This window comes from Aspergillus oryzae, chromosome 2, assembly GCF_000184455.2.
Source record: "Aspergillus oryzae RIB40 DNA, chromosome 2".
In the NCBI taxonomy this organism is placed as follows: Eukaryota; Fungi; Ascomycota; class Eurotiomycetes; order Eurotiales; family Aspergillaceae; genus Aspergillus; species Aspergillus oryzae.
Window position 1 is genome coordinate 5,293,336 of NC_036436.1, and position 13,189 is coordinate 5,306,524.

Sequence of the window (13,189 nt, forward strand, 5' to 3'; positions counted from 1 at the left end):
CACTGTGCCTTTCTCTATCGGGTTTTTCCCCCAGGTACCAGGTATGTACTTACTGTAATGCTTACTACGCCGTACACCGTGACGGCTCCGGCTCCCGATCCATTGATGAATTATTAAGTTCTTCAGGTATTTTTTAATTTTTTTTTTTGGCCCGTCCAGTTTCTTTTCTTGTCACTCTCCCTCCACGCGCACAATGCTTTAACAATTTCTTGGATTTTTGGGTGCTTTTCTCATCTCTTAGTATTCTCTATGTTCCGACACTCCTTTTATGCTATTTGACCTGTATCAAGAGACAAAGGAGGAGTTCCGGACTAGACTGTTGGGTTGGACCCAGTTTTCTTGTCAGTCGTGGTGGGGGCGTCGGTGGCAGAGGCATGGCCATGGCGTAAGATAGCGTTGTCGAACAAGCTGTTCCGGTTCCGTACCACTCGCAGCGACGGGGTCGTACAGCGTACGGTATCGGGGCTGTCACAGACTCAGCCTAGAAGGACTCACTGGCTCTGGGCTCTCTCAGCTTTTCGTCGGGTATGGGGTAGAGACAAAGAAAAACAAAAAAAAAAAAAAAAAAAAAAAAAAAAAAAGATCGAGGTTATTAATGGAACAATAGAATAAAAGATGAGACAAGACTCGAGTCTTACCTTTTCCTACCCCGGTTTCTTTAAAAATAAAAACAAAGCAAAACAGAGTCGAGGTGAAACTTCCAGACAACAAAGTACTAGGTTTTGGATGACTCCATCCATGATTGCTTTTCCGATCGATCGTTGGTAGGGATCAATGTTCCAGAAGGAGAAAGAGAAGACTTGACTAGTGACCGACCTAGTAGCATCATAAGTCAATTCTGGTATGTATTCTATTCTGTAACGGAGGTCACTATTAATTTAGGAGGTGCCCGTGACTACGTATGGAAATACCCGCTGCCTTGCCATCCGTATGGTAGTTGGGGCGGGCTTTCCCATACGGTACGCCGTTCTCCGTACTAGTGATGGTACTATTATTTTCCCCTTCCTATTATTATTCGCCCTTTCCCTTCTGATTATTTCTCCCGAGCAGTAAAAGTGATGGAGGCCTTTTGGTACGTGCGATACAAACACAGATTTCTCTCTTGATACTAACGTTTCGTTCAGGCATTCTGACTTGCCACACGACTTTTTTCTCTTCTTTTCCGAAAGGTAGGTATGGATGTAAAGTCCGCATGATGGGGTGGCCGACAACCTCCGGGAACACACATCGAACGACCTATAATACTGAAGTTTATTAACATTCTTTTCTTGGGTCTATGACGGGGCAATTCAGTTAGGTCCTTCTTACAAGGTATAGTAAACGGTAGTAACCGGAGGACTGCCCTGTAGGTGTATGTATAATGTATATACGACTCAAGTGGTAAAATAAATTAATCAATCAAACCGTGAAGATGATTCGTATTATAAACCCGGACCCAAATTGGATTAAACATCCTGCGGGCCTGACAACTCCTTGGCCCAGAAAAGGTACCCTGAACGATACCATACCGCTTCTCCCCACTCACGACTCACTTCTGGCTCTCTCCGCTCGAGGGCCGCCTTACGCTCTTATCCTGCTTTCTTTGGCATCATCTCATCTCAGCTTTCCCTCTCTCCTCTTTTTTTCCCTTTCCCCTTCCCCTCTCCGTCCTCCACTTCCCTCCCCTCCGAGACCCAACTCCCAAGGCCAACCCTTCTGCCATGGGTTTTGGTTACTCAAGAGTTTCGTTTGCTATTCCATATGCAAACTCCCTTCCAAACTCTCCTCTGTCCTCCATTGCTTGATCTATGGCGTGTTGTTCTGACTCGTCCTCCCGTGTATTCGGCCGCTGACCTGCAGCTCTCACGCTGCTACCCGTCCTTCACCCGGACACCCTCTACCTAGCCCTCCTCTCAATTCCTCTTCTCCTTTCGATTTTCGATCGTATCCTCTCCCCCGTCCTCTCGTCTTGGTGCCATTTACCTTCCCTACAACCTTCCCGCGACCTCATGCCGGCTCTTGAGGTGCCAGTGTCCGGGTTGTCTCTGTGTAGAGACAACCCCGGGAGCGATTCCACGGTTAAACCAACGCAGATCATGCGGCTAAACCTAGCTCAGAACACCCTCGACGAACTGATCCAAACTCTACGGGACGACCAAACAGCTAGGGTCCGCTTGGGGAAACATCCCACTCTCTACTACGGATCCAAATCGCAATCGTTTCACTCTCATCCCGAGACTCACCGGTCCGAAATCTACAGCAGCAGCTCCAATGACAAAGAAAACTTATATTTTACTGGTGTTCTGAGCCATAGCTTGGAGGTTCAGAAAGCAAAAGAGGCTACTGCGGCCACGGACCAAGCATTGGCCAACCTCGAACAGAGCTTGAACGCCTTTGAGAGGGGAAAGGAATCGAAGAAGACCCATATAATTACCAGCATTGATGAGGTGAGGGCTCTTCGAGCGGGTGATAAACGGCAGGCCGCTCTCTTAGCCCGTAAATCCTCGAGTAAGGTGGAATTGGAAAAGGACCGGTTGCTGAAAAACGCAACCAACCGCTCGGTGTCGTCCAGCCCAGCTCTGGGTGTCTCCCTGTCTCCTACTTCTGCACATCCTCTTACTCCTACCTCCGCTCCGCTTTCCCAAAACAAAGACCGTGTTCGCCTCGACGCCCTTAAGGTCCCTTTCATTCACCTTCTCGCCGTCCGTGCCGTATCTGCCAAGTTTCTTGCTCGCCAGACTCGCTCGTCTATCGAAGACTGTACGGCTTTGGCTCGGAAGTACGGTGCCGAGAACCGAATCAATCCGGAGAAGTTCGATCTCAAGGACAAAGCATACCGAGAGTTGGATGTATGGAAATTTCCTTATCCATCCCAGGAAGAGCGGCAAGAGGCCATTGAGAATGCTATCTCAGCATTTGATCGCATGCGGATCTCCCGCACCGACAAGCTATGGCAGATGCTTCTTCCAAAGGAGGAGCGAGGGAAGGGGAAGTGTCTGTCACGACTGAACTTGCGCACCGGACCTGTCAAGAAGCCGCAGACTCCTCGGATACAAGTACAAAACTCCGACGAGAACGGCAAAGACGGGGACACAACTGGGCCGGATACCGATAGGGTCAGTGGAAATGCCTTGACCCCCAAGGCACAGCCCACATCGGCTCCCCGGTCTGGTGCCAATGCACAGAAGAAGCGAATCGGCAACTCTGCAGCGAAGCAGTCTACTACGAAGGGCAAGAATACGACAAACAGTACCTTGACGGGGCGTGTCACCAAAAAGCCGGAACGGAAGCCAGTGCCCAAGCCAGATGGGAAGTTCAAATCAGCAGAATTCGTTCATGATTCGGATGAAGATGACACAGACATGCCAGATGTGTCGGCATCGGAACAGCCTCTTTCAGAGAAAACTAAGCCGCAGCCTAAAGCGCCACCCAAACCGGTCGAGTCGTCTACCCCTCGAGAATCTTCCCATGTGCCGACTCCCAAGATAGACCAGCCGGAGCGCCCTGCACCCAAGGCCGAACCGTCGCCCCCAAACCCTCCGAAGCCTACTACCTCATCAAAGAGGCCACCATCCTCCCGTCCTCCGGCCCAGAAATCTCCTCAGAAGCCGTCGCCGCTCGGCTCATCCCCTCCGACCAATGCTTCTGACCTACAGAGTCGCAGTCGTTCTTCGAGTCAGAACAATTCCTCTAGTTCCTCCTCATCACCTTTGATTACTCAGATATCCAAACCAAACAAAGCCACGGGCACCTCCAACGTTAAGAAACAGATGAAAGCCAATGGTGTGGTCAAGGCGACTCCGGCGCTCAATCCCCTCAAGCGCAAGGCAGAACTAGACCGCCCCTCTGCAACTCCCGCCCAGGGACGTACCACGGGGGATTTGGAGCACAAGCGACGACGGGCGGTTAGCACATCGAGTAGTAGCACGGGAAGTGCTTCACCGCCCCTCAGTCGGGAGATTCTTCTCCAGCAGCTGCGAGAGAAATCGCAGCGCTTTAAACACTACTATGCCAAGTACCGTTCACTCCACGATACAATGGCAGCTCATCCAGATCCACCGAGGGCGGAGTTGGAGAAGTTACGGCGGCAGCATTTTCGACTACAGCAGATGAAAGAGGAAATCTGGGATGAAGACCGGCGGCTCCGCGAAGGGCTTTAAACGACTACTCCGTTAGACGAAATCGGTACGGGGATGTGCTATTTAATTTCCTATGTGACACTGTTAGATCCGGGTTGTTCACGGAACGGATCACCCGTTTATATTCTTGGATGTTTATGTTATTCATCTCTTTTTCTTTATCGCATCAGAAATCTTCTAGCATGACGAGGCAATGTTCTGAGTTTGCTTCGAGGCGTTCATGGTCTGTTTTCATATCACACACTCATGTCTGGTGACTGCATTTTGCGTTTGTGATTGTCTTCCCAGTGCAGCAAAAAACACATGCATGTAATACAATACATAGAGATCTGTCATGAAGTAAGGTAATACTACATCATCTGTAAGGAGGCTCTCACGCAGCCTCAACGGAATTCAATGTGTGATTTGGCGTTTAAGTTCATGCGCCAGTCCTTTTTCCATCACAATGTTGCTCTATTGCCGTCATTGGTATCGCCGGTAGTTCGCACGTTAAGGCGTTTGCCTGACTGATTGGAAATCCCACTCCCCTCCCGGAGAAAAAGTTAGCCAGCCAGGGGCAGTCACGATCCCCTCTTGTGGCTGACTAGCCACTCTTATCTCCTCAGTTATTGACACCCCACCAACGATTTGTAGGGATCATCCAGGTAAAGAGGACATTCTATCTATAATCCTAGAGAACACTTGGAGCCCCCACCCCCTCTTCCACAAGACGGATTTCCAATAAAGGCGAACCTGACGACGACGCCTTCTTTTTTTTACCCCGGATCAACCGCAATGATGAGCCCGCTAGGCTACTCTGGTACTAGTCTCCACTGAACCAAGGCCCGCACGTGGCTCGCCGATTGTTCGGATTCCGTAACGATACAATTGTAATTACCGTAATTCAGTGACGGAGACGACGTCCGACGACGTCATTCTTCGTGGTTAATTCGGTCACTAATCCTAACGGGGCTTAGGTCCGTTTCTGCCCGGCGGTCTGAAGCTTTGGAAATGAACGGGCGATAGAATCATTATCTTGTGTTCTAGCCCATTGTCCATCAGGCCGAGGCAGCAATAGCATGGCTGCGTTGGTCTTGTTGCTTTGAAACGGAAGACTAGATCTGGGCGATGCCATTGCGCATTCAAAATTGATTGTTATCAATTACTGTCGGTGACCAGGAGCTTGTTGCAGACAGCTTGAAAAAGAAACCTTCCTTTATTTGACTGCAATTGGGATCGCATCAGCTCATCTACTCTATTGGAGCTTATCAATTATCTCTGTATTCTTCGTTTGTACCACTTCGACCATGACCCCCGCAAGAGGACGTGTGCCTGGCCAAAGGAGCCCGCATGTGTTGGTACGTACTGAGATGCTACACTTGACCGCATGTTGCGGATTACCTTGTATACATGCCTTTGCAATTTTACTCACCTGGTGTTGATCTCAGGTAACCGACTCGCGCGAGCAGCAAACTTCTGCTCAACCTCGCCGTCGTCGTTCTCCATCTACACGCTTCATCACAGTCGACAATGTGCTCCAGTATACATCGGATATTCCCTCAATGCAACAACGTCATCCACCCCAGCCTTCGCGAGCCCGTCCGCGGTCGCGTATTGCATCCGCAACGGGTGGCTTAATTGGCGCAGGGACGGCAGGTGCATCCGGCGGTGGCACCAGCGCAGCAAGTACTGCGGCAACGATGGGCCGTCTCGCAGCTCAGCCCCGTTTACCCCCTCGGTCGACGAAAGTGAGTGAGAAATTGGTTCTTCTTCCTGAGTCGGACGAAGTCGATAATAAGCTGTCAGAAGATGAGGAGGAGGAAGATGTTGACGAGGAGGCTGTGGATGAGGAGCTGGTTCAGAGACTGGCGAGGGACAAAAACCTCGATGCCGAAATCGTAAGGCAACGACTATTGACACAGAAGAGGCTTGGTGGCGACTTTGGCGTCGACAATGACATTGCGCCCCTGCTGGCAGAGGAGGAGTTATTGCGCCGCCGGAAGGTCGCGCCGGAGAAGGCTAAAAGTTATGCAGAGCGGTTACCGAAGGCTCGTCGTGCGGAAAAGCTGGCTCGTGTGACTGCCTATTGTACTGCACAGGCTTATAAGATGAGTTCCCTCGCGACGTTTGTCAAGGAAAGACATGGAGGAAAGACGAAGCTCTACGACGATTGCCTGTATACCGCGTACCATTTGCCGTTATTACCCGGTCATGGGGGTTACAGGCTCAGAAGTAGTCCGGTTGTGAAGAAGCCTGGTGGAAAATCTCTTCTAGATGAAGAAATTGAGCGGAATGAGCTTCGTGATCACCATGAAGACTACATGCCGGAAGCAGAGGAGCATTCGGTTCTCGGAGGCCGTGGCGAGCATGGCTCACAACACAGTGATAGCGAGACGCCTGGGCACGACCAGGAGGGCTATCATGAAGGCTCAGGGACGAGGGCCGAAGCTACTGATGGCACAGCTTATGAGCATCATAGCCAAGCGCCCGTTGGTCCACCGGAGCCTACCCGATTGCTATACAACGTGGCCGAGATGTTTGTTTTCAGTTATGGCGTGGTAGTGTTCTGGAACTTCACGGACAGGCAAGAGAAGGATCTCCTCGCCGATCTTGCGTTTGCGACGTCGTCCGTGACTGGAACTCCCATTCCGCTGGCTACTATGCCTTTGCAGGAAGAGGATTTCGAAACGGAGGAATTCCACTTTGAATATTCGACTGAAATCTCTCGCCCCCGCGTATACAACGACATGATTACACTACGAAGCGGTGACCACATGATAAAATTGGCTATCAGTCATGGCATCGCCCAGAGTACCAAGCTCTGCTTCTTCGAAGAAGTCATGGCCAGACAAATGGCCGAAGCAAAGGACATACCACGTAGGCTCGCCATGACCGGCAAACTGGGCATGAAACGGGAAGAAGTGTTCAGAATTCTGGGAAGCTTATTCAAAAGCAGAGTAGAGGTCAATCTCTGTAAGTTATCCCGCAACCTACATACTCAAGATCCCACCACTTACCACCAACAAACAGCCTCCAACATGCTAGACGTCCCCAACTTCTTCTGGGAAAGTGAACCAACCTTATACCCACTGTACATCGCTGTCCGCGAATACCTCGAAATCAAGCCACGAATCCAGGTCCTGAACGAACGTTGCCGTGTCTTCCTCGACCTCGCCGAAATCCTCTCAGACTCAATAGCCGACAGCAAGACGTCCCGTAAGTACCCATATTCTACTCTCTCCAAACAAACAACTAACCCTCCAAGACCAAACCTGGATCATCATCGTCCTAATCATCATCTCCATTCTCGTCACCACCTCCGAAGTCTTCCTCCGATTCGGCCTCCTCTCCTCCGGCAAAGGCGCCTCATCCACCTCCTTCGCCGCAGCCCTCTTCTCGCGAGCCCTAAACCCGACTTCCCCGTCTTGTTCTTGTCCAGTCCCTGTCCCGAACACAGGCTTAAACACAACAGCAATGGGCCTGTTAAATTCATAATTATACCTTTCCCTTGGTCATAGTTAAATCAGGTTCCTATAATCATCTTTATTCCCTTGTTCTCTCACTCCTTGTCTATTGATGATGTACATACATAGTAATAATGCAGGGTATTGCTACTCTTAGTCTTCATGGAAAATAAATAAGTTAAAATCCTCAAAAGTATAATCCGAAGCATAATTACAATCCTTAAGAACCAATTCAAGGGTTTCACTAGAGTGAATGAAAGAGATCGGATACGAAGAATGGTTCTTTTAGTTTGACCCAACACATCCATTCTACCCATTGTAATTTGGTTGGCTGTATGAACTCCATGTCGTGTCTGTACTACATACCGGTCTCAACTCTAGAAATCTCAACTAGATATTTGGAGGGAAACAGGTATTTTCAAGTTCCCAAGACACACGAAACCGAACTATGGTATCATATTAAGCGAATATTCTTTCTCTATATCATACAGTAGGTGAACCATTTACAATGATGTGAGTATGGAGACAAAGGAGCAAGAGGAAAAAATGAAGACACAAGGGTACGGCGGATATTAAATGGATGAGGTATAATGTGACAAGGGGATAAGGAGACAGATGATAATGCAAAATAAAAAAAAAATAATGAATAACATGGTATATGATACCAGAACCCCGCGACCAAAGCAGACCAGACCAGAATATCCCAGTTCCCAAAAAAAAAACCCCGTCCAACCTAGCCCTGAACCATTCCCACCTCTCTATTTATTTATTTTGTGTTCGTTCGAGTCATATCGCACATTAGGAGAAACAAATAGAGAGCAGAAGCAAAACACGGGAATCAAATCAGCTAAGCCCGGACTCCTTCCAGTGCGCTTACACCTTCAAACGGAATGCTAAGAGAATAACATCTCGGATATCCACAACGATGTATGACAAAGGGAATCGAAACAAAATCAAAGGGAGAAACACGATATGCTGTTATGCAAGGCCTGTAATGAAGAACAAAGGAAAATAATGCCAGTACAAAGGAAAAGATATGCTAATGTCAGACTCATCGTTTGAGTTTGGACACTGCGTAATGTTTCTGGTTCTAGACCAGATCTCTATGTCCCAATATCAGAGGTCCTGCCGATCATTGAGACTCTAGACCGGCGTGGACCATGCACTCTCGCCAATTTTTGGCTTCATCTCGTAGTTCTCCGGTTCAGTGCTAGTTGGGCGTCGGATGGTGGAGTTGGGAAAGTACATGTGAGGGGGCATTGAGTTTGGGTATGCTGGACCATTGGGATCAGAATAACCAAAATCAGTTGCAGAGCCCGGTGACGGGATGCTACCGTGTGACGGCGAAGCCCAACCCAAGCTTGTCATGTGGGGACTCCCACTAACACTGTTGGGCCGATGATCATTATTGGCAGGCGGCTCGAGAGGTTGAGGAGGGCCGTAACCGGATGGGTGAGAAGTCATCGATGGCCGGGTGTGTGGAGCACTACCAAAACTGGACAGAGATGGAGAGGTTGCCGTTGGAGAAGCGCGAGGACTGGCCTGTGGAAAGTCTCCGCGGACGTGCGGAGGAATAGAACCATTTCCCATGCTGTAGTATTCGCCAGACGAGCGGGGCATGTTCAATGGAGGGAGCTCGCCAGCTGGTGAGAGAGCAGGGTGGTGAGCTGGAGATGGGGTAGAATGAACAGAGCCATGTTCTGAATACATTCCCTCACCGGGGGCTCTCACCCTCTCCTTATTTTGCCTCAGATTGGCTTCAGTTTCTGCGGCAGCCTCCTCAATGGTACCGGTATGGTGGTTCTGATGGCGTGTCAAAGTAGTACGACGTGTGAAGGTCTTCTGACAATTGGCATAGGGGCATTTATAGGGGCGTTTACCGGAATGTATCCGGCGGTGTCTTGCTAAAGAGGATGAATCGCTAAAAGGCTATATCCACAATGTTAGTTATTGATCATTGGCCCTTGCCAAATGAAGTATAGCGACACGTACCTTTCCACATCTCTCGCACATGTGCGGCTTTTCGCCTGTATGGACGCGGGAATGAACGGTCAAAGCAGAGCGCTGAATGAACTGTTTACCACATCCTGGCCAATCACAAGCGTGTGGTCTAATACCAGAGTGTATCCGTTCTACGCTTTGTCAGTTAAATGAACACTATAGTACCTTTTGAATAGTCTTACCATGTCTCGCCAGATCGCTGCGTCGAGCGAATCCCTTGCTACAAGTGCCACAGTGGAATGTCTTGGGTGGAGGATCTGTCCTGCCCTGAGGGGCACCGCCGTTCGGCATCGGAGGAGCACTTGTATACCCTCCGGGCATATAAGGGTTTTGCAAAAGCGGTAGCGCAGGGTTCGGGTGTGTCTGCGGTTGGTATCGCATGTCCGGATGCATATTTGGCACTTGGCCGAGCGGCGCGTGAGGAGGGTACGCAAGTACTGGCTGGTCACCAGCCTCTGAAACCCCAGGCTCCGGCTTCATCTTTGGAGATGATGTATCAAGATGAGGATTCTGTATAAATTGCTGATGATCGAATTCTGCGGCAACCATGGCTGCAGAACCTTTTCTGTTCAAGATAGTTGTGATGTCCATGACCCGACCCAGCGGGGAGCTGAGGGACGGTAGTCAAGGACAAATCAAAGCTACCCTGCGGTAGTCCCTCTGAGATGTAGCCGTAGGATAATCTCCACGGCGTACCTTCCAGTCTCAAGGCAATTCAATCCCACCAAATTGTGAGATCAGCTACTGAGAGGTGCTGACGGTGCGACACGCGAGGTGCACTTTACGGTCGACAATGGGGCAGCTGTGGCTTGCGTACGGCGTAAGTGCCAGACAATAAAACTATGTAAGATAAGATCGGGGTCAGGTTCATCGTTTCGACAGTCAAAATTAATGCAGTTAATCCGGAAGCATTGCCGAAGGTAAACTCGCTTGCGCCAAAAAACAAGCAATAAAATAGTAGACTCACCTCGTTGGGTCTGCCGAAAAATTTACCACCGCGGGCGAGGTTTCCAAACTTTCGCAACCAAGAATGTGAGCAACGAAGGCAGGGGTAACTTCGGGCTCTGATATAGTTTCAATCCCGAAAAATAAACAATCGAAGGACAGTTTCACTCCTAGCAGAGGACTGGGCTTCTAAAATTTCTCGACCTTCCTGCCGGACTCCGGGGCGTGATGCTCACTGCAATCTCCACAGGTCGGTTCAGAAATCACAGACGGACTGAGACACGATGTAAGCCTCGTCGGACAGCCGCAGGAAGATGTTATTTTCTGGGGCAATAGCGGGTGCTACTCGACAGGGAAATCGGAATCTCGACTAGATTCTTGAACTTTCAAAGATCGCAAGATCACACTAATCTCTGGGACAAATCCACCGCCACACGACCTCGGGAATTGTAAAGAGAAATATTCGGATGTCTGGGAAAATGTCGCCGACGGGTAATTTTAACGTTTTTGTACTCTTCAAAGGCAGGATCCGTTCTCGAAGGGCGCAAAGAGCGATCAATTCGCGACAGGGAACGAAGCAGGTCGGCGTTTCCTATTTAGGAAGTACAACCATGTTAGCAAGTTTCGCTTTGGACGAGCGATCATGCCAGGCTCCTATTATCAGGTGTGAAGCTGCAAGCCCTCTGCTAAGATGTGGATGGACACTGAGCAGATCCGATGAACTTGCTCACTCAGCGACAACGCCATGAGTTTGATTTCCGAAGTATCTTGACTCTCGCAACAAGCCACTGCAAAAGCGACTATACGCATTCACCAAGGAAGAAAAAGTGGGACAGTATAGGCATCATTCATCTGCGTCATCGGGACCAACCAGCGGGGAAACTGCGGTGCAAAGAACGAACTTCATGTATATGACGAAAGCACTTACAGAAAGAAGTCGTTGAGGAAGTATGCGCTATTTGGACGGAAGACTTCACGACGCAGTAGGATAAAAGAGCGCGTGGAGTTCAAGTCAAATAGAAAAATTTGGGGTTGAGGTTTGGCGGCTCGATTGGGCTTCCAATGGCGGAGGGGGTGGAAAACAGTAGATGAACGCTCCGGTTGGATAACGCCTCACGGACTTTATTTAAACAGAGGGGGAGGGGGGGAAAAGAGAATAATAAAAAGATATCGAGAAGTGGTTTATACCCCTTATCCAGTGGGATGAGAATATTATAAGAATAAATAAATAAAAAAAGAGACAAATTAAAAAAAGGATGGGCGAGAAAAGAAAATAGAAAATAAAAAAAATAAAATAGGGAAAAAAAAAGGATGATGATGATATTGAGGGAATAAAAAAAAAGTGTTCGGAGGTTTTGGAGAAGGTGACGGGAGATGAAGTAAAATGACGGTCTCGGTATTATTGGTATTAAGGTAGATAATATGTCGTAGTAAGGGAGGGAAAAAAAACTTAACGGTTCCAAAAACACAAGATAAAAATAAACAAGTAGTTGAAGTCACTTTCTTACAACCTTTGCTTCTCTTGTAAAAAGAAAAAGGATTCCTCCTCAAAGCCACACCGTACGACTGGTGCCTCTTTTATTATTGTTTGGGTAAGTTGGCCATGAAATTAAATGGGTATTATTATTAGTACTATGATTATTATTATTATTATTCTATTATTTGATTTATTACTGAGTACTAGTCAGGACTTCGCGGCCTAGTGTACGGAGACTACTACAGCTTCGCACGTTTCCACTAAAACCCCCAAGTGGCTCCAGTCGAACCCGACCGAACGAAAGCTCGAAGGTCACCTTCAGGCTTCAGCGCGCTTCCGGCTCCACAACGTGGCTTTCCCCGTCTCTCTGGCCGTGCGAGCATCGCTCTTGCGGTGGATACGGCTTGGTGCCGATCTGAATGAATAATAATTTATTCTATTTTCTGCTCTAGAGTGCGAGTATGGGAGATACTTACCTACCTACGCCCAGTGCTGAAGAACGCCGCCTATTTGTTTGGTTCGGCCGAAGAGCCCAAAAGCATCATCACAGCTTTCATACTGCATAACGCAAGAAGGTCGGGGACCAATCACATCGGGACTGGAAGCCATCGCCAGGAACCAACCGAGATGAAAAGCGCGTGCTCCTTTTAGAAGCTTACTTTTTATTTCCCTTACCCTGCCCTACCCCAGAACCTTTCAAGGGGTCCATAATCATTCGATTCCAAAGACCAAAAAGTTAACCCAACTTTTTGAAGTGACCAGTGTGTGCTGTCATGCACCTCGCAGCTATCGTGCGACCATTAGCTGCAAATGCCTGCTTACTTCGCACCTATCACATTGTGAGAGCGTCAAGATCGTCAGTGCATATCTCCTACAGCGTGGTCTTGTTATACAATTGCTTTCAAGGAGGCCACCGTTGGAAAATCCTTCCTAATTTGTCGGACACGGAAATCGAAGTGACGGCAGAAAACGAAAAAAGAAAAAAAAAAAAAAAAAAAGAAAAGAAAAAGAAAAAGAAAATTGAAATTTCTAATGCAAAAGACAGGGCAGCCTACATCAGTCGACATCTGCTCTCTTCTCCTTGACGAAATTTCAGGGCGGGAGGTACTTCACTAACTTAGATCATAATCCATGATATGACCAATAAACATCACGGCTAACCCCAACCGATGGGACCCCCTTTTGAAGGGTGTCGAACATGGCCT

The 13,189-nt window shown here is 48.7% G+C and overlaps 3 protein-coding genes across 3 annotated transcripts; 2 read left to right on the top strand and 1 right to left on the bottom strand.

The window, feature by feature from the left end:
* Nucleotides 1-1,988: 1,988 nt before the first annotated feature.
* Nucleotides 1,989-4,139, top strand: AO090003001177 (uncharacterized protein; the record flags this gene model as incomplete). The annotated part of the gene is made up of 1 exon (XM_001820212.3): nucleotides 1,989-4,139. The coding sequence occupies one exon, from the start codon at nucleotides 1,989-1,991 to the stop codon at nucleotides 4,137-4,139; it is 2,151 nt and encodes a 716-aa protein (XP_001820264.1).
* A 1,265-nt stretch (nucleotides 4,140-5,404) lies between these two features.
* On the top strand, nucleotides 5,405-7,592 carry AO090003001178 (RMD1 family protein; the record flags this gene model as incomplete). Its single annotated transcript, XM_001820213.1, has 4 exons — nucleotides 5,405-5,455; nucleotides 5,546-7,070; nucleotides 7,128-7,313; nucleotides 7,363-7,592. 4 exons carry the CDS (start codon nucleotides 5,405-5,407, stop codon nucleotides 7,590-7,592), a joined length of 1,992 nt encoding a protein of 663 aa, XP_001820265.1.
* Nucleotides 7,593-8,704: 1,112 nt separating this feature from the next.
* Nucleotides 8,705-12,367, bottom strand: AO090003001179 (putative C2H2 finger domain protein; the record flags this gene model as incomplete). Its single annotated transcript, XM_023235209.1, has 5 exons — nucleotides 8,705-9,490; nucleotides 9,554-9,693; nucleotides 9,745-10,127; nucleotides 10,530-10,677; nucleotides 12,301-12,367. The coding sequence occupies 5 exons, from the start codon at nucleotides 12,365-12,367 to the stop codon at nucleotides 8,705-8,707; spliced, it is 1,524 nt and encodes a 507-aa protein (XP_023090248.1).
* Nucleotides 12,368-13,189: the final 822 nt, after the last annotated feature.